The following is a 24,831-nucleotide window of genomic DNA, read 5'->3' as shown; positions in this document are numbered from 1 at the left end:
CTTAAATGACAGGAACAGTCCAGAAAAGAATCATGAAGAGTATTTTAAACCTGGAAAATCTCCCCAGTTCTGAGAGTAAAGAAGTTAAAACTGTTTAAGTTTGGGCATCTTAAGTGTATTGAGATGCATTGATCTAGTGGATTGCTCTGCAGAACATTATCTTTGCTGCGCTGGCTGCTCAGAGGTGTGTTCTTTACCTTGTGGACAACACACAGTTGTTATTTTCCTTGAGGACAAGGGTGTTAGCTGTTTTGCTTTCCCCATGGCTGAAGGTGAACACAAGAACCTCTGCTGCAGAGTCGCTAATGCAGTTTCTTCTTGCCTGGCAGTGACTCACCCTACAGTGCTGCCTCCCCAGCGAACTCAAAAATAGGTTAAATGTGACGTGGCCAGGACACAAAAGTACGAACATGGGAAGCTGTCGTATTTTTGTGGTACATTTAAACTAACATGATCTAGCAGCTGGAAGCTGAAGCTGGAAATATTGAGACTGGAAATTAAAACCTAGTTTGCTAGAAATGTCAGGCCTATCAGTTGCATTCTGGTGGCTGAAATTACAAATGTTTTTAGAAGCTTACATGGAAATTCTATCTTTGATACAGGAAGAACCTTAGAAACATCTTGGATCTGATTTGTCCAAGAAGTCATATTACACAAATAATGAAAATTCCTGTTAAAAATCAAGATATTTATAAGCACAGAAAGTTTCAAGATTGGCCTCTTTGACATGTGCTAACAGCAACCATACTCCCAGGTGCATAAATGGTAAGGATGTCTGAACTAAAAATCAACTTATGGACTATAGCTATTCTCATTTTTAATAGACCCTTTAAAATTATTATTTCTTTATAAACAACCCTTCATAAATTAGATATTGATCATAAAGAAAGAGAAGGCAAAGCCAGGGGCAAATGAGATTAAAGTAAGGAAGGGCAGGCTGAAGGATCAGCTCTTACTCTTGCATCATGGCCGATTCCATTAGCATTCAGCTGAAATGTGAGCTTGTGAACATCTTGCTGTCACTCAGAAGACATGTCTGCAGAAAGGTTGCCCTAGATACATTTATGTAAGATGTGCACAATGCCTTTTTGAACTTCTTTTTAAAATTTGTGTTTCTTCTGGTCAATAACCTGCTCCCATGCTGCTTAATAGGACACTGCACTCACCATTTCCTCTCCTTAACAGCTTTTCCTCTTGTTGATGTCTCTAGACAGCAAAAAAGGAGGAGGATATCCATTTACTTACAGCCCAAATCCTGTCTCAAATCCCTGTTGCAGCTGGAGTACCACAAAAGCCCACAGAAAAAACACTCCTTGTCATCTGAATCTACAGAAGATATGAGGTTCAGTGGCTGAACTGAGGTAAACTTTGTACATGATTTTTAATGCCACTGAGGGTTCTTAGGAAAGTACATCCTATGGTATTTGCCTCAGCTTTTCTTCCTTGAAAGTTAAAATTATGTCTTCAAAAATATGCAGGTTTGCTTTGGTTTTTGCACACACACACACACACACACACACACACACACACACACATATCATGGATGCATATTTAAAGGGCTTGCAGAAAATATGAGCCAAAATCTGACCAGAGTCATTATTCTGTCAAAGTTTCATTGCAGGAGCCTTAGACACCAGCACTCTCAGCTTTCCAAGAGCAGGACCTGATGTACAAGGTTAATCACAAAGATTCATTTTGTTGAAGGATCAGAAACCCAAAGCTGGCTCTATGTAATACCTAAATCCCTTAATGCAACCAGCAGTTCCACTGTGCTACTGTCCTCTAAAGCTGATGCTTTCTATTAATTCCAGATACCTGTGCATTCATCTTTCTTTTCAGGCCAATTGCTAACAGAAGAGTTCTGTGGTTTCTGAAAGAAAGGCAAACTTGCACTTCAGAAAGACAGGAGAGAAACTGCTGGCCTGTTTGTAGATAATAGGACTTTTATTACTGGCCTCAGTTCACCATTTAACCAAACACGTTTGATTATGAAAAGTTACACTTCTGTATCATTTTCTGGACATTTATTCACATGTGAATGGAAATCAGAAACTCTGCTTTTCACATGGTGATGAAAGGTTTTCCCAGAAAACAAATAACATGAAAAATTGCAGGCGTGTGTATTGTTCTCTAATAATTTTTATGCTGTAAAACAAAGCTCCAATCTACTGACTCCTAAGGATAAGACTTTTTCATCAAAGACTTTAGACCATGGCAAGACAAAATCCTACCTGGAAACCATCAGAACTGATGGTACTTAAAACCTGAATCCAAATTTTGTTCTTTCTTATGATGTTTATCAAGATCCAACAGAACACATAGTAAACCTACAGGTGATTACACTTCTCTATCTCACCATGAAGTCAGGGAAAATGGAATGGAATAACTTACAAAGATGAGGACAATGTGGACATGACATTCCTGGACTAGCCCCTTTTCTCTGTACCACTTCAAATAGGTAATGAAAGCTGACTAATCACATTAATTTAAGGACATTATTTTATAATAATGATTAGGAGATATTTTTGTTAATACCACTCTGTAAAGAAATGGCCTGAACAGAAAATATGCTTTGTGTGAATGTCCCATTTATTGGACTAACAACACAGAGCCACCAGAGTATGTAGAAATCTCAATGCAGATTGTGGAAATAGAGCAGAGGCTGCAATTCCCATAATAGTTCAAACAAACAAACAAACAAGCAAGCAAGCAATCTGTTAGAAAGTCTGAAGATAGAATAAATATTGTCAGTTTCCTCTGCACCAGGAGAGCTACAGGAATCTCCATATGTTTTGAGATGCTTTCTGTCAACCTGTTTGGCTGGTCCATGATACTGAAGTAATTGTATGATAGATATTAATGTACATATAGCAAAAATACATTCTCTGGATAAAATTTGGAAATATTTCTTTAAAAAAACCCAGACATGAGCTACTTATATGACACACTGATATAGCCTTAACTCTCAATGGCCTTGTGTCGTAAGAATGAGGACTATGAGGACTGAGAGGTGATCAGGTGAGATGGAAGTTATGGTGTAATGGAGATATGGTTACAAAATATTTTGCTGAAAATGGCCTTGCTGTTTCAAAGATGGCCAAAAAATTCCATCAGGAGTTGGGTGTGAGTGTGTGTAAAAAGATAAGGACACTATCTACATTTACCTACTCTGATCCCAGTTGGCTGCAAAAAGCAGAAGAATCTTCCTGCCGCAGTGGTCGCGATTTTCTAGCACTCCCGGAAACCCGTCAGTCAGAGCCCGTTTGATTCCTGGGTCATCAGCCTTGAAGTTTTTGAACATATCCAGATTTAATTGGCGGTATTGGAAGTACTGAGCCAGCAGTCTGAAGGCCTCCGTTTGGTGAAACTTTCTGGCTCGGAGAAATCTCAAGATGAAGGCATCATCTGTACGTAAAAACCCAATGTCAGGCCTCGTGATGATCATGTCCCTGACTTGCTGGATATCCTGGTGCAAAATGTCTGGGTTTTCATTCAGTTCCAGGCGGGCTTTCTCTATAGTCTCTGGACTAAGTCCAGCTTGTAAATGGGTCATCTCTGCAAAAACCTCTTTTCCAAATCCTTAACTTCGGATATTTTAGTAGAAGTGCTGATCCCATTCAATTGATGATCTGTGAGCATGAGCCATTCAGACGCTTTTTGCTATCAAGTTGATATTTAACAAGTAAAAGCAAAGGGCTTTCTTATTCTTGCAGAGTAACAGGCAGTTCACATGTACTATAATCCACCCAAGGAAAGTGTTGTTTATTCCACCACTTACTAAAAGAAAAAGAAAATATATAAAAGAAAGATTAAATGTGTATATAAAGCTTGTAGGGATGCATTTCTGAATTTATTTAGCCATAAAATTTCTTTGTGTAGGAGGATACAAGTCACATAATTTCAGAATGGGTGAATTTTAAGATAAGGCAGTGACTAACATCTTAAATGTATGTTTTCAGGCTTTCAGAAAAACAATCTGATTCATTGACAATTAATACTAAGCTGTATCAACTTGCTATTGGAATACACTTCTCAAAGCTGTCTTACAGAAGTGTGGGAGTTGCAGCATCCCTAAGTTCAAGCCAATGATGATAGCAGCAAAAATAATAGTATTTTTTTTCCACCATTAATGGGAGCAACATTTCAGCTCCATAAATAGACAGATTTACCATCATCATACTAAGCAGAACACCTGTTTGATTTGGCTTTATCACCTGTACTATCAGCTTGTAGCTCTCCTTCAATAAGACCATGAGCTGTCTGTAAAGCTGATTTTTTAAAAAAACCCAAAACACTACCAATTCCAGGGATAATTTCTACTTTTTAGAAATTCACTGGAAATATTTCCCATTGAGACTCAATATGTCTTCACTGGAAACTTCCCACAAATAAGGTTCTTGATGTATCCAGTCTGGCAGGATTTGTGTTTTAGTTGAAAAGAGACATATTTTATTCAAAATTCCTTTTTCCAGTATATTGTAGCTTTCCTGAATACCTAGTTCTGAATTTCATTTTGATTTTGGTGCTTTACCTAGAGTTTGTTTTTACAAGTGTTAGAAGAAAATCTGCTTAAGCTGTTATGTATGAGCAAAATGGTACAGTGAATCTCTTACATTTCAGTGACATAATTAGCCAGAGGCTGTCATCGAAGTCTGTGTAGCTACACTTGTGTGAAATAAGATCAAGGTCTGTTCCAATGTGATATATGTGTGAGGAAAGATCAAGATCCATACAATTTTTCAGCCATCACAGAAACAGACAAGCAAACCACCCCCCTCCCCAGCTTAACAGATCTCTCTTTCTAATTTCTGAAAAGGAAAAATGGGTTTTAAAAATTTAAAGGGAATCCCTCAGTAAAAGACATACTTTTTGTATTTGAAGAAAGCTGTTTGGAAAGTTATGAATTATTTATAGCAAAACAACCATTTCATTCAGCTACTCCCCTGGGTTCAGCATTCTCAGATCAAACAAAGGAGAGAGCAGCAGCCAAAGCATTTCTTGGTCCCTGATTTGCTCAAAGTTATGTTGCAGGACCTGGAAGTCAATGAGCTCAAGGGATGCCTCAGTTCCCTGCTTTGTGACCTTGCATGTTATTGATAAAAAACTACATTTTAGATGCCACAGCTGCAGCCCCAGGATGAAATCCCAAAATTTAAATACAGAGTGTTTCTGCGTATTTGCTTAAAGGACATTTGTGTTGGGAGATAAGCTTTTCATTTAACAGCATTACGAATTGGACTTTTTGTGGGTGACACAAAGGAGAGTTTATTAAGCATCGTCTTTCTGTATTCACTGTGGAGCTGGAGTTGAAAAGAGCTACCTGCAGAGCAGAGTATCTGATGATTGATCAGCCTGGGAAAACTCGAGGAAAGGCAGAGCTGGGAGAAAAGAGGGCTTTGAAAAGGCACTACGGAGTGCAAATGATTCCAGAAAACAAGTCCCCAGGTTTTGCGGGGTAGCCCATGAGTGCAGCCTATTCAATTCTTAAAGAAATTAGAGCTGTAATAAAGGTGGATTCCTTATATAAAAATAAAGTAACAGTTATTTTCTTTACTCTTGACTTTATTAGACCACATTGGAGCAATTCCAATGGTATCAACCAAATTCCACTGATGTAAAATTACAGCAGGCCATAGAGAAACCAGGCTAATATTTTGTGACTGAGATCTCAAGTTAATGGTGACATCAGCATTTTTTTGCATAAATCATGGGTTTATTCACAACTGCCTCCTTGAGCTAGTTAGGAAAGCTAGGGGTATTTAAGGGTTGCGCTGTCATTAGGGGACTGTGGTGCCAGGATTGTCCCTCCCTGGTTTTAACAGCAAGTGTAGAGTATGGAAACTCTGCTCCCAAGAGTGTTAAGCAGAGATCTGAAAGCAAGAAGCTTGTCTGGGGTCTGCATCAGCTCTGGCTTAGGACCTAGCATGAATTACAACACCTTTAGCGTTCCTGTGTCTTAGAATCACAAAACTGTGGAATCACAGAATGTTTTCATTTGGAGAGGATCTTTGAAGGTCAGCTGGTCCAACCTCCCTGTTGTGGGCAGGGACATCTTTCACTGGATCAAGTTTTTCAAAGCTCCTTTCCACCAGGCCTTGAACACTTCCAATGTTTGAGCATTCACAACTTCTCTGAGAAACTCATTTCAGAGATTCACCACCCTCATCACAATAAAATAATTCCTCTTTATATCCAATCTTAATCTGTCCTCTTTCAGTTTAAAAATGTTAGCCCTTGCCCTGTTACTACAGGCTCTAGTAAGAGTCTGTGACCATCTCTCTTGTAGTCCCCCTTTAGGTACTGGACAGCTGCTGTAAGGTCTGCCTGGAACCTTCTCTGCTGCAGGCTGAACCACCCCAACTCTCAGCCTGTCTTCGTAAGAGAGGTGCTCCAGCTCTCTGATCATTTTTGTGGCCCTTCTCTGGGTCTGTTCGAAAGCATCCAAGGATTAGCAGCAGACAACAATGACAATACACACACACAATTCCCAGTGGTTCATTCACGTTCTAGGAGTTTATGGGAGTAAAACTGTCCCTTCCTCTGCTACTTTTCTGTCTTCCACCTCCACCAAGATGCTTCTTTGGCAATAAGGCAAATTCTTAAAAGGTCAAATGCAGTCTGCTCCAGAAGGAAGGATATTCCTCTGCTCCAAGGAAATAAAGTCTGGCCTTTTTTATTGGTTCCCCAACTATTTAATGTCAAAAATGATTCTTCTTATTTTTATTAAAGTCTCCTACTGTTTTTAACTAATTTAAATGCTCAGGACTATCCCAAGGTGAGGGAGATACAGTTCTTTCTTGTCAGATGTTGCCAAAAAACAACTTGCCAATACTCATTCTATCAGCAGATCCATTTTTAAATGCATTTCCGAGTTTTGTGATAGTGAGCTGAGCTATTACCATGGATTACAGTTATCTATAGATTATCCTGACTATCACCTGGAACAGACTGCACTAAAATACTTTATTGGTGGGAAGTTATATATTGCAAAATAATCTAAAATATGTATGAACAATTTTGTCACTCTCAGAATCGTAGGGAAATCATGAAGTTAGCAACCCACACTAGCACCATTGCCATCAAGGAGCCTGATAAGCCTGATACACATCAGTGAATGATTTGGTTCTCCCACTGCTAACCTTGACAATAAATTTAGTGCTCCATAACTACCCAGTTTAACTGTCACTGCACTTTCTCAAATGGTTCTGATTTATTCTGATTCCCAAGATATAACAGAAGCTTCATCTCCATTTTCACCTCCTCCCACACATGGCAATTTCTCCTTCTCTTCCAGTGTTGTGTACAGCTCTGATCCATCTGCCAATTTTTTAGATGTTTACATCTTTGTTCAGTTTGGTGCAGGGTTGTTTTTTTCTTCCGAATAAAGATACTGGCCTTCTTTTCCTATTTTGAATATTGTTGCTGTTTATTGGCACTTTAAAATGGGTTATAATCTCAACAGCTGTTTTCCTATCTTGTGACTCTTTGTTCCCAGGGGACTATTTGCTCTTCTAATGTCTTTTCACAGCCACTTATAATAATTCATCCCTCCAAAGGAAGAAAATTCAGCCTTAAATGAAAAAAAAATATAGAGTTTTGAACCACAACATACTAAAATCAAAACAAGGAGGGAGATTTCCACCAAAATTGTGATGTCACATACAATTTTGGCTGATTCATTTTCAGTCCCAGCAAGGGAATGACAAGGGACAGTGAGTGTTCAGCATGAGTAACATACTGCAAGTGCAATACAATTTTCAGACAAGCAGCTTATATTTTTTGCATAATCCTCAAAAGAAAAAGTTAATAATAAAATGGTAGTAATATTTACTTTACAAACTAAAATGAAAATAATATTTTTCCACAGTATACAAAGCACTTTTCATTCAAAGGTTTTAACATGCTTTACTGCTCTCTCTTCAGAGACAGTTTCTGGGTCAGCATTCAATCCCTGTTTGCACTGCATGCCCTGGAAAATTGGTCAAAACCTGCCTGCAGTGATGATGGAATTGTCTGGATCATTTTGTTCCTGCCCACTTACCAGCCCCTGCAACACCACTTGCTTCTTTAAACACCTCATGTCTATTTGGCCCTTCCCTATCCAATTCAGTTCCAGAAAGATTTTAGCTGTCTCTCAGTCTACCAAATGTTTTCCATCCAGTCTAATGCTATCTGCCGTGTGAAATTTCATTACCACAATTTTTAAATTGAGAAGACACTAACATTTCATTCTCACCTGGTATTAAGAGGCATCACTGCTAAGATTTGGCTCATTATATAATTCCTAACTCCTAGCATTTATACAGATATTAGCTGCTGAAGTCATGCCAGAGAGGAAGGGAGTGGGCAGGGAGGGAGAGAAAATGGTAATATAGAATGATTTTATCTCAGAGCGTGGGTGTCATCTCATTAAATTTCTTTTTGAAAAATATTTTGATGTTAATTCTGGAAAATCTCTTAGGGCTATGTTCTGCTTAGCAGGGGTTGCTCCATAAGGACAGGAGAGGATGAATCCATACCTATACCTATAGGAATGGTTCCTATGGTCCTTTGTGGCCTTGTGGTGCCTTAGTAGAAACCTGCACTGGAAGTGGAGTAGTCAGACCTAGAAAGGAACCTACCCCAGTTCCATGATGCAATTTCAAAAGAGCAATGAGCAAAACTGCCTCCCTTTCATCCTTGGCTGTGAGACCCTGGCATCTTCCACAGACTGTGGGGAGAAGCACAGCCCTGAGTGATGTGTCTGAGATCCCAGAGGACACATTTCCCAGAGCTGGGAGCAGATCATATCCCTCCTGAGCCATAAGCCTACATGCTAACATCCAGGGAATCTTTCCTCATCATCCCCTGGACCCTTTGTCAGACTTTCTCTTATATGTTCTTGTCTCCCTTGTACTGAGGAGCCCAGAAGAGGATCCAATACTCCAACTGTGGCCTCACCACTACTTCTCTGTAGTCTTTCCCAAGGGACCAGATTCTCCCAGTGCACATTAATGAGTTAAATATTGTAAGGCTTTCTGCTCCAAGTACTGGTGCTCCTGTAAACCTTCACGGGGGATTTGTTCCTTCTTGTCATTATGAAAATAGTGAATGTTTGTGACTGTAACAGCTGTGTGGGGAATTTGACGGTTTCTCGCATTTTCCCAGGGTAGAATCTCTCAGCTCAGGTACAAAAACTAACATTTCCTTCAGTTCAGTAAAAACAACACATCATGCCTTCCTACTCATTCTACAATCTTTTTTCTAGTTTGAGCTACTTACAGATTGCCCTCAGGCTGCATCTAAATGCCCAGTGTGCCAATTTAGCCATGGCACAGCACAAAACATGGCAGAAACTCAACTGATCTTCTCTGCTCTCTGCACAGTATGTAGGGCAGGCATGTCTGCAGCACCAACCTGAAGCTGTCCTGCTATTCTTACAAGCTGCTAGGCAGGAGGAGAGACAGGCAAGGTTGTCTAGTAAATGTAAAATTAAAAAACTGCCCCGGTGTCTTTTGACCTAAAATGTGCAAAACTCATAAATTACCTGAATATTAAGGAATTGGACCACATGCCAAGGAGGGGAACTTATACAATACAGAAATAAAAAAGTTAAATATAACAGCATTAACCTCAAGAATTTGGTTAAATTTTTTTTCAAATCATGGTTTTTAAGTTGCAAGTATTCACCAATCACAGACAATCTGCAAATCCCTATGGGAACATTTGGCCTGACCTGTGGCATGCCAAAGAAGCAGCAGTTTATGAGGAACTTCCATGTCAGTCACAGTGCAAGCATCACCAAGCAAAAGCACCCTGGCCACTATGGGACAGAGGTCAGTTCCTCCAATAACACAGAAACATCTTGCAGCAGAAATTAACAGCATGCAAAGGATAATTCTGACTCCCAAGCCTCATAAAGAAGCTATATGTAGAAATCTGACAGCACACAATCATAACATTAGTGTCCAAAAATGCCTAAATGCTGTAGGAGCTGGGTTACAACATCTGCATGAAGATATACAGAAGAAAGAACAAAACATATTAACAAGATATTCAGTATGGCATGTTTAATAACATGAGGCTTATCTAATTTTGCACTTCTTTTACTCCATGCTTTGGAAAATTATGTTCTTTCAAAAAAAATGAAATGCAATGGTGATATATTACTGTTGACTCCTGTTTGCTATATATGTCATGCCAGATAAAAACATCTGTGGCATATCACTGTGGGAGGAGAGGGAAGGGAAGGGAAGGGAAGGGAAGGGAAGGGAAGGGAAGGGAAGGGAAGGGAAGGGAAGGGAAGGGAAGGGAAGGGAAGGGAAGGGAAGGGAAGGGAAGGGAAGGGAAGGGAAGGGAAGGGAAGGGAAGGGAAGGGAAGGGAAGGGAAGGGAAGGGAAGGGAAGGGAAGGGAAGGGAAGGGAAGGGAAGGGAAGGGAAGGGAAGGGAAGGGAAGGGAGGGGAAGGGAAGGGAGGGGAAGGGAGGGGAGGGGAAGGGAGGGGAGGGGAAGGGAAGGGAAGGGAAGGGAAGGGAAGGGAAGGGAAGGGAAGGGAAGGGAAGGGAAGGGAAGGGAAGGGAAGGGAAGGGAAGGGAAGGGAAGGGAAGGGAAGGGAAGGGAAGGGAAGGGAAGGGAAGGGAAGGGAAGGGAAGGGAAGGGAAGGGGATAGGGAGAGAGGGGGAAGGGGGAAAAGAGGGAAAGGGGGAAAAGGGGGAAAGGGGGAAAGAGGGAAAGGGGGAAAAGGGGGAAAGGGGGAAAGGGGGAAAGGGGGAAAGGGGGAAAGGGGAAGGGATTTCTGCCCCCAGGAATTAATGCAGTCCTTCTGGGTTTTTTTTCTCTCATTTCTACTGAAGTCTCAACACAAACAGAAAGCACATAGAAATTTCTCCCAAACTTGTAGAAATAAAGCTTATATAATTTTATAATACTGTGTGGGTTTGTTTTCTCGGTATAGAAACATATCATATTTCAAGGGTTTATCTCTATAAATATTACTGAAGAAAAAAAACAAACAAAGCAAACCAAAATTCCACTACAGTATTCTGAAATTCTCAAATTAAACCAATGGAGCAGGATTAGATCAAGAGGGAAAGGAATTACAACCCTTCTGATGAAAACCATGTGAACTTCTGTTCAGATTTTCCACTCTGTAAGAGACTAATGCTGCTTCCTTTTATTCTTGTTTTGTTTTATTTAACTAGTAGCACCCAATTGTCACATCTTGTTTGTGTCTATGCCAGAGAGACACTACAGTACAAGGCTGTGAAAGAAAATAAAACTCACTTGCTAAGCAATAGCACAATGGCTTCAATTATTGCATGCTTAAGTTAACGACTGCATGAGTTTACATCTTTTTGAAGGAAGTATTCTCCATCCTTTTATGAGGCTGATCATTACTATTTCAACTGACATGGGCCTTTTTTTGGAAGATGAGGAGGCTGCTGTTACATATTTCAGTGAAATGATGTCTGTGTTCAAGGCACGTAGAGTTTAAGGAATCATGACCCAGTGCTATGGCGTGGATTCTGCAGCTCCTCCACTGCTGAATTCAGCTGCACTGCTCACTCTACTACTCAGCAGCACTCAGTGCTACTCAGAATATCCCGTCTCTGCAATAGATTTTGAGTTATAATTGTGATATAATAAATTAAGAAGGTTTTCTTGAAAAGGTGGCAGTATCTTTCATTGTTTTGTGTTTGCCTTACAAAAGTCTATTTTTTAGAAAATACTCAATAGTTTTTAGAGGTAGATGAGTCAACAGAATTCTTAAAATCATCAGCACAGATACAGCACAAGCTGGCCCTGTAAACTTCAAGGTAGGATACAGACTGCAATTAGGAAAAGTTCTACAAGGCTATCTGACTTATTACAGGAAAAATTAAACCAGTACTTTGGCTATGCAGTGCATGGCATAATACTGTTACATAATAGCTCATGTAAATGTCGGCATTGTATTAACTTTTAGTACTGGAGATAATCTATGTTATCATCTGATTACTCAGACAGCACATGAAAGCAGACTTTCTGTAATTTAATTTTTTCTTCCAAATATAATCCTGTCACTATTTAGTGATGGACATGAAGTAGCCATCTGCTCCTTAATTATTCACAGAGCTTGTTAAAATTGAGGAATCAGCATTTTGAAAAGGGGAAATTCCCCTTCTCCTATGACCTTCCTCACCCTCTCAGGATTAAACCATTGCAAACAGAATTAAAGTCAGGCCAGTAGCATGCATGGTGTTTCTCCAGCTGTTATTTGCTTTACATTTATTTTCTGTATGAACACCCTCACTTCTTGCAGAGACCAAAACTTAATTCTTGACTTCCTGCAGCAAAGGACCCACATGCTAGACGTGATTCACCTCACTTCTTCCCGGCACCCATCACTGTTTACCACCAGGAAAGCAATACCATTGACTGACGTGGCACATTCCCCCCTCCCTTTAATCTCTCCTCTCTCTTTGGAATGAAAGCAACTGGTCAAAACAGGCATCAATGTGCTGAGGAGCAAACAGGTATCTGCTGCTCTTTGACAAGCTCCTCTATGTCAACCCCTGGCTGTATCTCTCACTTCATTAACTAAGCTTCCAGTTTTAGCCCTTTCCTCTGCATGCCTCTGATCTCTCCTGGGTCTCAAATTGCATCTGGACTTTCCCTTCCAGATGCTCTTTTCCTTCCTTGCCCAGCACCTGGGCTGCTGAGTTGATCTTTACAGTGCCATGCCCCCTTGCAGGAAGGATGGAGACTGGTGATGGAGAAAGAAGACAGGAGGGGAAGAAAGGGCAGGAAATTGAGGAATGTGGGGAAACAGGGGCGGGAAGGAAAGGAGACAAGGGAGTGGGGCAGGGAGGAGAGCAGACAAGGAAGGTAGAATGGAGGAAGGCAGAGAGAAGAGAATCAGAGAAGCAGGGCAAGGACAGCTGGAGGAAGAAGAGGCAGGATATAAAGGAGGCAGGAAGCAGTAAGCAGGGCAAGGAGAGGCAAGGGAGACAGGTGAAGCAGAGGAGGGAGGGGAGGTAAGGGAAGTAGAAGCAGCAGGGCAAAGAAGAGAGGCAGGGAACAAGATAAGGAGACAGGGAGGGAGCAGGTCAAGTAAGAGGCAGAGGAGGCAGAGAGTAGGGAGTCAGGGCAGGCATGAGGCAAGGAGTAGAAGCAGGGAACATAGAGACAGGGAATGCAATGAGCAGCAGAAAGAAGCAGTCAGGGCAAAGAGCAGGCAGGCAGCAGGGATGCAGATACCGGAGAGGTCGGTTGGCAGACAGGAGAGGTATGTTGGGAGGCAGGAGGTAGGGCAGCCAGGGAGCTGGACAGGCAGGAGTCAGCAGCCAGCGCTGGCCGGAGGCAGGGAACGGGAGTAGCAGGACGGGAAGCAGGCTGTGCAGGCAAGGAGTAGGGCAGGCAGCAGACAGAGAGCTTGGCTGGAAGGAGGCAGGAGACAGGAGGGAATAGGGCTGGCAGGAGACATGGGGCAGGACAGGGAATAGGCATAGCAGGCGGGGGGGAGCAGGGTAGTCAGGAGGAGGCATGGGAGAGCAGGGCAGGCAGGAGGGGGCAGGAGGGAGCAGGGCAGGCAGGGAGCAGGGCAGGAAGGAAGGGGGAGCAGGGCAGGGGGCAGGACGGGCAGAGGAGCGGGCAGGGGGCAGACAGGGAGCAGGGCAGGGAGCCGGGCAGGCAAAGGGAGCGGGCAGGGGGCAGACCGGGAGCAGGGCAGGGAGCCGGGCAGGCAAAGGGAGCGGGCAGGGGGCAGACCGGGAGCAGGGCAGGGAGCCGGGCAGGGGGAGCAGAGCCGGAGCCGCGGCCGGGCGGGAGCGGCGGGGCCGGAGCTGTCCGCCCCGCGGTGCTGAAACGCCGCATGCCGGGCCCGGCGGGGCGGGGGGAGCGCCGAGAGCCGCCCTGCGCAACCCGAGAGAAGGCGAATCCAAATACCTGCACAGCGCCGGCAGCTGCCGTGGGGCGGCGGGGGGCTGCGTGGGGTGGGCTTTTTCCCCCTGTAGATGTCCTTGCTGCTGAGCTGTGTGGGCGAGAAAGATCTCCTGGCTCCCGGGTTCCGGCTCAGATCTCTCTAGAAAACTGAATGAGCGAGCGCCAGCTCCACGGGGCTGTGATTTTTTTTTTTTTTTTTTTTTTTTTTTTTTTTTTTTTGGTAGGAGGCGTGTGCGCCAAAGCCTGGGTCCTTCCACTGCCGTCCCCCTGGGTCCTGCCGCCCGCCCGCTGCCGGCGCCCGGGATGCGGGATGCGGGATGCGGGATGCGGGATGCGGGATGCGGGATGCGGGATGCGGGATGCGGGCTGGGAGCTCCGCGCCGCCGCGGGAGGGTGGGAAGGGGCTGCTGGCGGCCGGGAGGGCTCAGCTCGGCGGGCTCCCACCCAGCAGCGTTGGCTCCACCGCCTGTTTGCTGGCATCGCCTCTTCCCCAGCGAAAGTCGGGCGGAGCGCAGCCTCCTGCGGCATTCACAGCAGCCACGGAAAGGTGATCTCAATGGGCCGTGCGCTGCCCGTGGGCTGCCTAATAAACATGGCAGCCTGGGTTTAGAAGAGAAGTTTCTCTGGGTCAGACTGCAGGGACTGCCATCAACAGCACGCACAGCAAACGTTTAGTGAGGAATGTATAAAAAAGGACAAGCTTCACCCCTGAACTCTCTCAGCCCCTCTTCCAAGTACTTCAGGTTCAGGAATTTCCCCAGCAACATAGTGCCTGAGTTTTCAGGATAAATTTGTCCTCCTAGAATTCTCACAGTGTCTCCTAGAATACTTTTACATTTCTAGAATGTCCTTCCATAATGCCCTTTGATTAGGCCATCTACCTACTTCACAAACTTTCATTAGAGGAATGTGTAAGCTTTAGTTGGTGGTGTGGAAAGAACAGGAGAAGGGAACTTGTCATTAAATTAAGTTCTAAAATCACTTTCTGTTCAAGCTGCATAAGACCTATATTAAACTGTACTTGGAGGACTTTGGGTGATGCAATGACCAAATTCACACCCATCTGTTCCTATCAATATCAAAATAATATTAAATGTACCAGCAAAGTAAATTTCTTCTTTTGTTATGGCTGTGCATTGTGGAGTATAATTCCTGGGAACTGATGGATTACAGTCAACTGATTTTCTTGGTCTCTGCTTTGGACACGATTCCTGCCTCAATTACTGAAGGATCTTGTGCAGAGAAGAACTAGGTGGTAAATTATAAAGACCAAATTCTGCATAGGAAATGGCTAAATAGAGTAGGATTCTTCAGCATGGAAAAAAAAAGGAGAGGAGTAAGTGTAGATAAAATAGTAGTGTGGGGTGTTTTCATCATTCATAGTATTTCTTAATAAAGAGCACTGTGAGGAAGATAAACCTGAATATCTCAGTATCATTTCCAGTTTTAGGAGTAGGAGAAATGAAACCCACTAGGGTCTAGCTTTGATTTAAACAAAAGGACATACTTCCTCACCAAATACTTAGTGAATCTGTGGAATTCATTTCCACAGAAATTCACACTTCAGAAAATTGTAGGACATATCTGTAGAAGAAAAATCCATTAAGACCCTTTAAACATGAAGTCATGGCCTGTAGCTCAAGAAAACCCTGTTCCACAAATTACTGAAGGCTGTAGTAATATTTGGGAACAGATGGTTATATCTCTGCCCTGCTCTTATTCTTTACCTTAACCATCCAGTGATGATCACTGCTGCAGGTAGACACTGGGCTAGATGCACCTTTGATCTGACCCAGTACTGGCTCCTCTTATATTCTTACATACAAAGTAGACTTTGAGAATGTGAACACAATTGGCTTCCTTTCAACTTTGCTTTCCCTTAAAAGGGGAAGATCCAGTGGTTTTGCTCTTTTTTCAAAGAGTGTACATCCAGAGTGACTTGCTTTTTAGAGGAAACACCCCCATATTAATGAGCAAAGGCAAAAAGAATCTGTGGGGATGCTGACTTGTGCTTTTAGGATGATTTCCATGCAGAACCATGAATTTAGCCCACAGCATGTGTGAAACTGGAATATGAGTTTTTTGCATCCTATGACCCAACCACATTGACTGGAAGAGAAGAAGCAGAAGCTCAAAGGCCGAGAGCTCAAAACTCTCACAAGAGCATTTGTCCCAGCACTTGATGGAAAAGCACTTCTAGCCCCAGGGAAGTTCATATTCAGTTAGTAAGAAGTCTCATTAGATCCTTATTTTCTGCATAGAGATCAGTTTGGAGATAAAAGAATAAGCACTCTGTTTTCATAATCCTGTTCTAAGCTTGCACTCTTGCACATATGATAAAGATTAATGCACTAGCTACTGTAACTATGCTGTACTTCCCTGGGAATTGTTAATAATATTAAGTGGAATGAACATGACTCTATAAACCAACTGCCTTAGGCAGTCAAATGAGTTGCCAAATTGGATGTATGCTTAATATTTGGGGATTTAATATTTTTATTCTATTTAATTGATGTGTTTTTTCCCTCCCTTACTGTTGTGTTAAGTGACCAGTGCCTGCTGAGGCCCTGGATGATTGACATGTACCACAATGCTATGATAGAAGCAGATCTCTGAACATATTACAGCAGGGCCTTATATTGATCCCAGTGCAAATATTCTTAGGTTTCTTTCTCATCACCACTTTATCACTTCTTCATCACTTTTTTTGTACAAAATCTACTCTGTACTCTGAGACCATGCTCCAGGTCATATCATTCTTTGCATTTTCCCAGTCATTACACCTCATCTGACATTACAATCTCAGAAAAAAAAAACAAAAAACAAAACAGTGTTGAAGGTATAAAACTTTGAGTTTCATAAAGGTATGTCTGGGACATTAGGAACTCCCTTGCTGGTGTGCTCAGACTGGAGCTGCAGCCCTTTCTCAATTACAGTAGGGTGTACACAGCTAAGGGGAGAAAAATGTGCTGGTTATCACAGTTTGTCACTGAAGGCATCAGAACTGACTGCACACATGGAGGAAATAGATCAATTTTGAGGGGAGGATATTTTATGCAGCCTTTTCTGAAAGTAAAACAGAACTTTGATATGAAATTTATTCTAAACTGACCTTCCTTACTGCCACACATACTGATACTCTGTTTAAAAAAAAAAGAAAACCAAAAAACAGGGAGGTAACAAACTTGAAAAGGAAATGTATATTTTCACCACCAGTCAAAAGGATCCAAGTACCTTTCCTAACCAAGGAAACCATGGAAGGTCAGAGTAGCTGATTGCTCCATAGTCTAGGCATGATAAATAGTTTCTACTCTATTTGCAGTAAAATATTCTGTCCTAACACAGTTTGACTAGACACACAATCTCACAGCATTTTTGATTCCCAAGATGTGTCATGAGACTAGGGGCTAGTCTGAACATTTATGCATCTCTGATATTACTGATATTACTCTCTCATTCATACAAAGCCCAAAACCATTGAAACATTTTAATTCATCACTGTAAGGAATGAATTTCTTAACCCTAAAAAAAATATTCCAAATAAGTGGAAATCTGGTTGCACTCTGCCTTAAGACTGAAGCAGAGATATATATCTTTGTGTCACAGACACATATTGATCTTCAGCATTTTGTAGGGTTAGTGTATGTGCATGTATATTCCTTAAGCAGGGATGTTGGACCAATTAACCTCACTAGCTGTCTCTTCCAACTGTACTCATTCTTTGATTTTCTGATATAAAAAGGAGAATAGATCCTTGATGCAATTCAGTATATACCTGGTGTCATTCACTTTCTCCATGTGGTTTCTCCAATATTTAGAATGTTTTTTACCTCTTGTGAACAGGGAATTTAAGAAATAATACAGTATTGGATGTTCTTGTAGCTTTAAATTTTCTTTTGCGAACAATTTGCTGCAAGTTTCTAAAATTAACAGTCAATTTTAATAATTAATTGGGAGTTCATTCTTTTTCTCTAATCTACAATTACCATTTGGTTTTATTTCCTTTGAAAGTAACCATATTGAAAGCCCCAGTAGGTTAAAAAATAATAATGCTAAAACTGCTTAGACCCAGTAAATCATTATTCTTAAGGGACAAGTAACTCTTAGATCACAGTTCAGAGGGATTCATGTTTTAAATCCTCCCAGGTTTCCTGAACCTTTAAAATGTTTAAAAATTTATGCCCAAGAATGCAAAACATATGCAAATTGATTGTTCATATGATTTATTTAATGAGAAGGGTCCAATTTTGCCATTTTTAGTCTTGATGTAGAGAATTCACTCTTTTGCTGAGTTCACATGCAATCACCACTTCTGCCACTCTCAGAGTAGCATGTAAGTGGGACATGAGCAAGCTTTGGCCTCGAGCATGTAGAGGGGTAAAGATGAAATGTTCCCAGCTCCATGGGAATTACAGGAGCTGGTGATGAGATCCAGCACAGAGCTGGGGGCCAGCAGCAGAATTCAGGTAAAGTCAAGCTCTCAGAACTGCGATCCAGAACTTTCCCCCTCAGCTCTTGCCTGTCTCTGAACCAGTCTAAACCCCATAGATAGGCTTATTTTGGGACTGTAAAGTTCACAGTGTAGACCTAGACTGAGTAGCTTGGATCTAAAGATCAATCAGCATTTGAAAAACTACAGAGATCTCTTTGACATTTTGGTGCTGGAAACGTTGACTTTAGGCCCAGATGTGCTGTTAAAGTAAGGAGCAGATTTGGCCTCATGTCTTCAGTTGTTTTAACTTGGCAGCACTGAGTGTGCTGACTTCAGTGAGATAACAGTGATTTAAATCACCTGGGGACCTGCTTCTATTGAGTGCAGTTACTTACAAAGTCAGTGCTTCTCTGTCTAAACAATAAGGCAGTGTCTTGCTAAAAAACTAAGTGTCCTTTAGCAGAGAGAAATAAATTGCGAGTTTTCAGGTTTTGCATAGCTACAACATAGATTATATGACCTTTAAAGAATAGCACAGCAAAACTTTGCCATACTGTCTAAGACGAATATCAGAAATAATGTTCTTCCTGATGCAGGGGTAAGGTAGCCTAAGGTAGGCTGGTAGGGCAAAAAAAAGTGTACAAGGAGGTAAATAGTCCAAAAAGTAGATGAGTTCCTCAAGGTTTAGGATGACTATTAATGAATTGATTCAGAAAAGTCCTCTTGGGAAAAACCTGGCTGATAACTGCTGCCTTGCTGTGTTGGGATCAGTTTGCACATAAGCAACACTTCAGTCTGATTTGTAGCATACTGGTCTCATATATGATTTGTTAAAAGCTTGAAATATGTAAGCTGTTTAATGTCAATTCTTCAGTGTGTTAACTTCAGGGTTCCTTAGCTTCCCAAAATCTGTTGTATATTTCCCTTTCTGTATAATATTTGCAACTTGCTCCTATGCATTTGGGCAAAGTAGCTTTAACAGTGGGCTCAAAGTGTGAGAACGGAACATGTGAAGTGATAAAAGATGATTTGAAGGTTGGTAGTTGGATTGGAATAGTTAGAGATGAGGCAAATAATAGGATACTCATCTGATTTCTTAGTTTGTTATGTGATGATTTATTTCTGAAATAGTTTTAAATTAATGGTGTACATAAACACATGCAGCTTTGGATGGCAATAACATAAATCAGCAACAGTAATAATGACTGTGAGTTCTTGCATGTGTAAACAAGCATATGTGCAATATAAATTCTATTATCTCAATGCCACTGAGGATATAGAATAATCTCACATTTGTGACCGAGTAAAAGCATAAATTTTTGCTGGAGATATAAGCAGATGGAGGACACAGTGCTGCGCTGGATAGCTGAAGTCTGTTGAAAACTGAAGAATGTGAGTGTATTTGTATACATGTACAAAAATAGAGACAAGAATTATGGCTGCAATCCTGAGCAGGTATAAATCAACACCATTTCACTGACTGCAGTGGAGGTGTGCTAACTAGCCAGCACAGGAGTAAATCTCTGTATATAAAACAACTGTTACACCCATCAGCAGTCTGATGTTTTACATTACTACTTCATCCAGGAGCATAAAGGATGTATCAATCTGCTGAAGCCACTCCACAGAACCATTGTACTCTTCCGGGGATTCGGCACCGGAATCAGGGTGTAAACAGCACCAATCTCATCTTACAAACACTGGATATGCTTTAATGTCATCGAGGAGCCCTGCCACAATCCATTTGGAATATATATCCAACAGCGGGGCATACAGCAATCATGTACTTTTAAACAGGAGGGAGGTATTTTGCTTGTCATAGCTGGTGAGCCCCGAGGGAGGTGAGGCTCCTGCCATCCTGGTTCCCAATATATGCTGGTTCAGTCATTAAAATGTGCATTCATCTTCCTTCTCCCAAGACCTAGCTGTGCACAGCAGGTTTAACTAAATTGCCAATAAGAAAGCCTCTTAAATCATCTGCAGTCCTGACTGGCAGCCTCACAAGCAGATGCAGCAACTGATCCTGAGGCAAATGGAGTCTGTTCAGCAGCAGTTTTGCACTTCTGTGTGCACCAGCTAGGTTGGCTTTTTTTTCTTTTTTAATCATTAATCGGCCAGTACCTTGAAGACAGCTGGGAAGGGAAAGGTGAGACTATCAGAAATTCCTCATTTCCTTTTCCGAGGTGGTACCCTCTCTGCAGCTGTAGGACAAAACAACAACCCCTTCTCTTAAGTGCCCCTAGCTTCAGGGTATGGAGAACTATTAATCAGCTTGTTCTCATGCAGCAAGGACCTGCAGGAGGGCTGGCTGGAGAAGTGCCAAGGACTGTCACTTCACTCATCCTGAGAAATCTCCTCCCGTCAGCCGAGATTTTGATGGCTGTGGGACATGCCTGTCTGTGTATGTGCATGTATGCATGTAGAAGAGAGAGGAAATGTATTCTCTTGTCACTCTTCCATCTCTCACATACACTGCTGCAAATACCTATTTTTTCCTCTGTGTACACATGAAAAGTGGTTTCAGCAACTGTTTGCAAAAGTGCTGGAAAGACCTGGTTCTGGCAGGGAGCCCTCACTGTCAGGCATTGTTGGAGTCTATCACAGCTGCCAGATCATCTCTGGAGAGTCATAAAATCCCAGAAACTCTTTAATCAGGTGTTCAAGCTCAGTTATTGCCTAACTAGCTGGGCACGGTTAGCCTTGCTTCTCCTTCAGTAAAAGGTCAAGATTTAACTGCGGGCTGTGATTTTCCAGAGGGGACTGTGTCTGGCCCTCCTCGATACAGGGCTTCCCATCAATCCCATGAAGGCATGCAGCAGTTTGCTCCACACTAATGCTAGGGTTAAATTATTGGTCTGTCACTCTTCCTAGGATGTGGTGCCTGCACTGGACAAAAGCCGAGAAAGCATCATTAAATTGGATTGGCTCTCTCCATGTGCCGGACATCTCGTTGCAGAGCAGAGGCTGTCCAAGTCCTGCTGTTGAATGTTAAGTGCCACAGACCTGCAGCGGCCTTCAGGAGGTGTCAAATACCCTGCATGGGTGAATAACCAGGTGGTGGGTGAATAACCATATGATGGAATGGCTCAACATGGATATTTGTGTGTGACACAGTTGCAGCCTCTCTCCTCTCGCACGTATTTTTTTCCTGCGGAACTGCAGTAAAATGTGAAGAGGTGGCAAGTATCTACTTGTCTTAAATTGTGCTAAAAACCATGTGCTTTTCAGCACCTCTGTAAAGCTATAGACAAGTGTAAAACCTGAGGAAAAAAAATTGAGAAGCATGTAGTACTCAAGATACATTTTAAAAAAATCCCTCCTTGAATTTCAAACTAATCCCCTTAATCACATAAGCTTATGAGATCTGGAAAACACGAAAAGGAAAAAAGAAATTAAATGTCTTCCAAGGGAATACTCAAGATGGAAGGACTTTGCTAGCAGATTTATGCATTGCCAGACAGTAACTTGTCTCTAGGAAGATCAGAAGGAAGACAGGTACTTTAGATCTCCAAAGAAATCACTCCACTCTAAGCCACTGAGAGGGAGGCATCTGGTAAAAAAAACGAGCCCAAGGGAGACCTCATGAAGAACGTTTGTCAGTATAATTGGTGTCCTAGTGATGAAAGCATCAATAGTTGATGGTAGTTAGTGGAAAAATTATTTTGTCTCTTTTGTACCATCTTTAGTGTAAAAAAGACTCCCTGTTTGCAGAAAAAAATTTCCATGCACTTGGTATTAGCACTCTATGCTAATACCCAGTTATGTTTGCTGACTTTTCTTCCTATAGGCAAATGTTCATCACATAAAATGGCAGATCAGAGATTCACAGAATCACTCAGGTTGGAAAAGACCTCTGAGATCATCAAGTCCAACCTGTGACCAAAATCCAACACATCAACTAGACCATGGCACAGAGAGACACATGCAGTCTTTCCTTAAACAACTCCAGGGATGGTTATTCCACCACTGCCCTGGGCAGCCCATTCCAATGCCTAGTCACCCCTTCTGTGAAGAAATTCTTCCTGATGTCCAATGTGAACCTCCCTGCTTGAGACTATGCCCTGTCACCCTGTCACTAGATCCCTGGGAGAAGAGGCTGAACCCTGCCTGGCTACAACCTCCTTACAAGGGTGCAGAGAGTGATAAGGTCTCCCATGGGCCTCCTTTTGTCCAGGGTAAACAATCCCAGCTCCCTCAGTTGCTCCTCATCAGACTTGTTCTCCAGACCCTTCATCAGCCCTGTTGCCCCTCTCTGGAGCTGCTCTCATGTCTCAATGTCTTTCTTGTAGTGAAGGGCCCAGAACTGGGCATAGCTCTTGAGCTGTGGCCTCACCAGTGAGGAGCACAGAGGGGAAATCCTTTATAGATCACTGTAAAGGGTGTAGAAGCTACAAGACAGATTCAGTAATTTCAGTTTGTTTTCTATGACGAATGTTCTGTGACAAGTTTTCTTTAAAAAAATCAGTCAAAAAATCTTAAATTAAATATGTATTTTTTCCTATAAAGTAGTGATAGCTTCTCAAAAATTAGCATATTCCCTAACAAGTAGTAGATTTAAACCAATAAATTGGCAATTTTTTGTTCCAGAATAAATCAAATATTAAAAGCTTTTTCTGGGACCATTTAGGAAAAGAATGAATAGAGGATGGTAAGGAATTTGAACTCAATTTTAAAACAAATTTGTTTTCCTCCTTCAGTTCACAGCTAAATCTCTCTTTTCTCTTGGTTACAAAACTCTCTTTCTTGTCATCCTATGTGTATTTGATTTTCTCCCTCTTTGTTGCTTTTTTTTTTTTCCTAAACATTTTTTTTCTAGGGGACAGGACAGCTACAAATGACAATGTTTCTTTATACAGAGCAATGAAGTTTCCAGCTAATTTTACTTTTTTAGGCCAAGAAACCGATCTCAGGGAGGACACACCTCTGTTGCACCATGGACTTGCACTGTCTTGGGCCTACCAATCCATCGAGCCTGGCACAGCACTGTACAGGGAACCAGTCCAGACCCATGGGCATGATAGGGACACTGATGCAGATATATTCTCTTTGCACTCACAGAAAAAATATTCCTGTCTCCAGCTCTAAGAAAATCCCAATAGCTGATTTGACATCCATTTCCCATTTGAAACTTTTCAAATAAAGAAAATAGGTGATATTTCACATGTTTTTTGATTAATGTCTTGCATATTATGCTATACCAGGAAATTTTCCAGCTGTGGAACTTTTTTTTTCATGACCACACTGTATTAGTTGCTCATAATCCTCCTGTAATCAACAAGTGCCCCAGGGTCTCCCTCCTTCTCTGTCATTTTCCTATGAAACTCCCAATTTGCAGAAGTTCATGTTATAAGCTCATTAAGTGTATGACTTTGCACATTATGCAATTAAATTTCATCCCATTTCTAATACTCTACTCTCAAGGTCATTTAGTTTTTCTTGTACAATATTACATTCTCCCTCTCTGTTGAGCTTTGTGTCATCACCAAACTTCATTAGTACATGCCAACTTCTTATCAGGGTCATTAATGAAGATGTTAAAAAATCAATCCCAAATGTTTAAGGATTTCCACTAGTGGCAGTTTTTTTCCAGACTAATTATTGTTTCTTTTCTTTTGCTGGTTCTGAACTCATATTTCTGTTAGGTGTTGGTAGCCAGCTACAATGCAGGTAGATGAGATTTAGTCTTTGATTTAGTGGGTTTTTTTCCTGTATTTTTGTCCTGTATTTTACACAGATTTAGTCATCTTTGTTATCAAAAGGTAAAATAATCATCTAATAAAACTGCCACTATCAAATACTAAATCCATATTATATGTTGTCCTGGTTTCTACTTAATTTCCTGCTTTTGAATATTCACCACATCAACATCTGTGCTAATCTTACATCTAATTCAGGTTAAAATCTTGATTCTGGATTATTTGCCTCTCCCTATTGTATATATGGGTCGTGTGTTTGGTGTTTTCTAGTTAGATGATGCTATTCCATACTCCATTAAAAATTCACCTTTTTTCACATTTCACAGTGTGTAAATCACCTTGTTTCTCAAAGGAGCATATTAAGCATTCTTATACCCAGATGTGGTCATCTCTGTGTCTGTGCATTTCTGCCCATTAGCCATTTGCCCTCTGCATTCATCCCATCAGTGTCATATTTCTTACTGAAAAATGAGGCAAATTATTTGCTTGGATTTTAAGTTCTATCCTTATTACGTTTCATATTTTGCCTGTGCTCATTACACAGAGGACTCACTTCATTATTTATTTGCATGATGGGATTTTCACTACTTATTTTACTTTGATTTGCAAAATCTAACCATGTTTTTCTTATCCATTTGTACTCTACAGCTTTATTGTTTAGAACAAGCATGGATTACACTCCTTTCCCCAAATGATGTACAGTTCTTCCCTCCACTGTTGCTTCTAGTGCACTTTCTCCATCACTTTTTGTTAATAATCTTTAGTGAGACCACTGGTTTGTGGCACCTCAGTAATGCAGCTG

General features: G+C 41.6%; 1 protein-coding gene across 1 annotated transcript in view; it reads right to left on the bottom strand.

The window, feature by feature from the left end:
• Positions 1–8,684, bottom strand: part of CLVS1 (clavesin 1) — a 94,555-nt gene extending 85,871 nt beyond the window's left edge. Inside the window, exons 1-2 of the mRNA XM_063169361.1 lie at positions 8,622–8,684; positions 3,165–3,777 (exon numbers count right to left, since the gene is read on the bottom strand). Coding sequence (XP_063025431.1) covers positions 3,165–3,553 — 389 coding nt within the window. The 5' untranslated portion in view covers positions 3,554–3,777; positions 8,622–8,684. The remainder of the gene's footprint in view (positions 1–3,164; positions 3,778–8,621) is intronic.
• Between the last annotated feature and the right edge of the window lie 16,147 nt (positions 8,685–24,831).

The sequence above is a fragment of the Melospiza melodia genome, chromosome 1, assembly GCF_035770615.1.
Source record: "Melospiza melodia melodia isolate bMelMel2 chromosome 1, bMelMel2.pri, whole genome shotgun sequence".
In the NCBI taxonomy this organism is placed as follows: Eukaryota; Metazoa; Chordata; class Aves; order Passeriformes; family Passerellidae; genus Melospiza; species Melospiza melodia.
The sequence above is the reverse complement of the archived record's forward strand: the minus strand, read 5'-3'. Positions and strand labels throughout refer to the sequence as shown.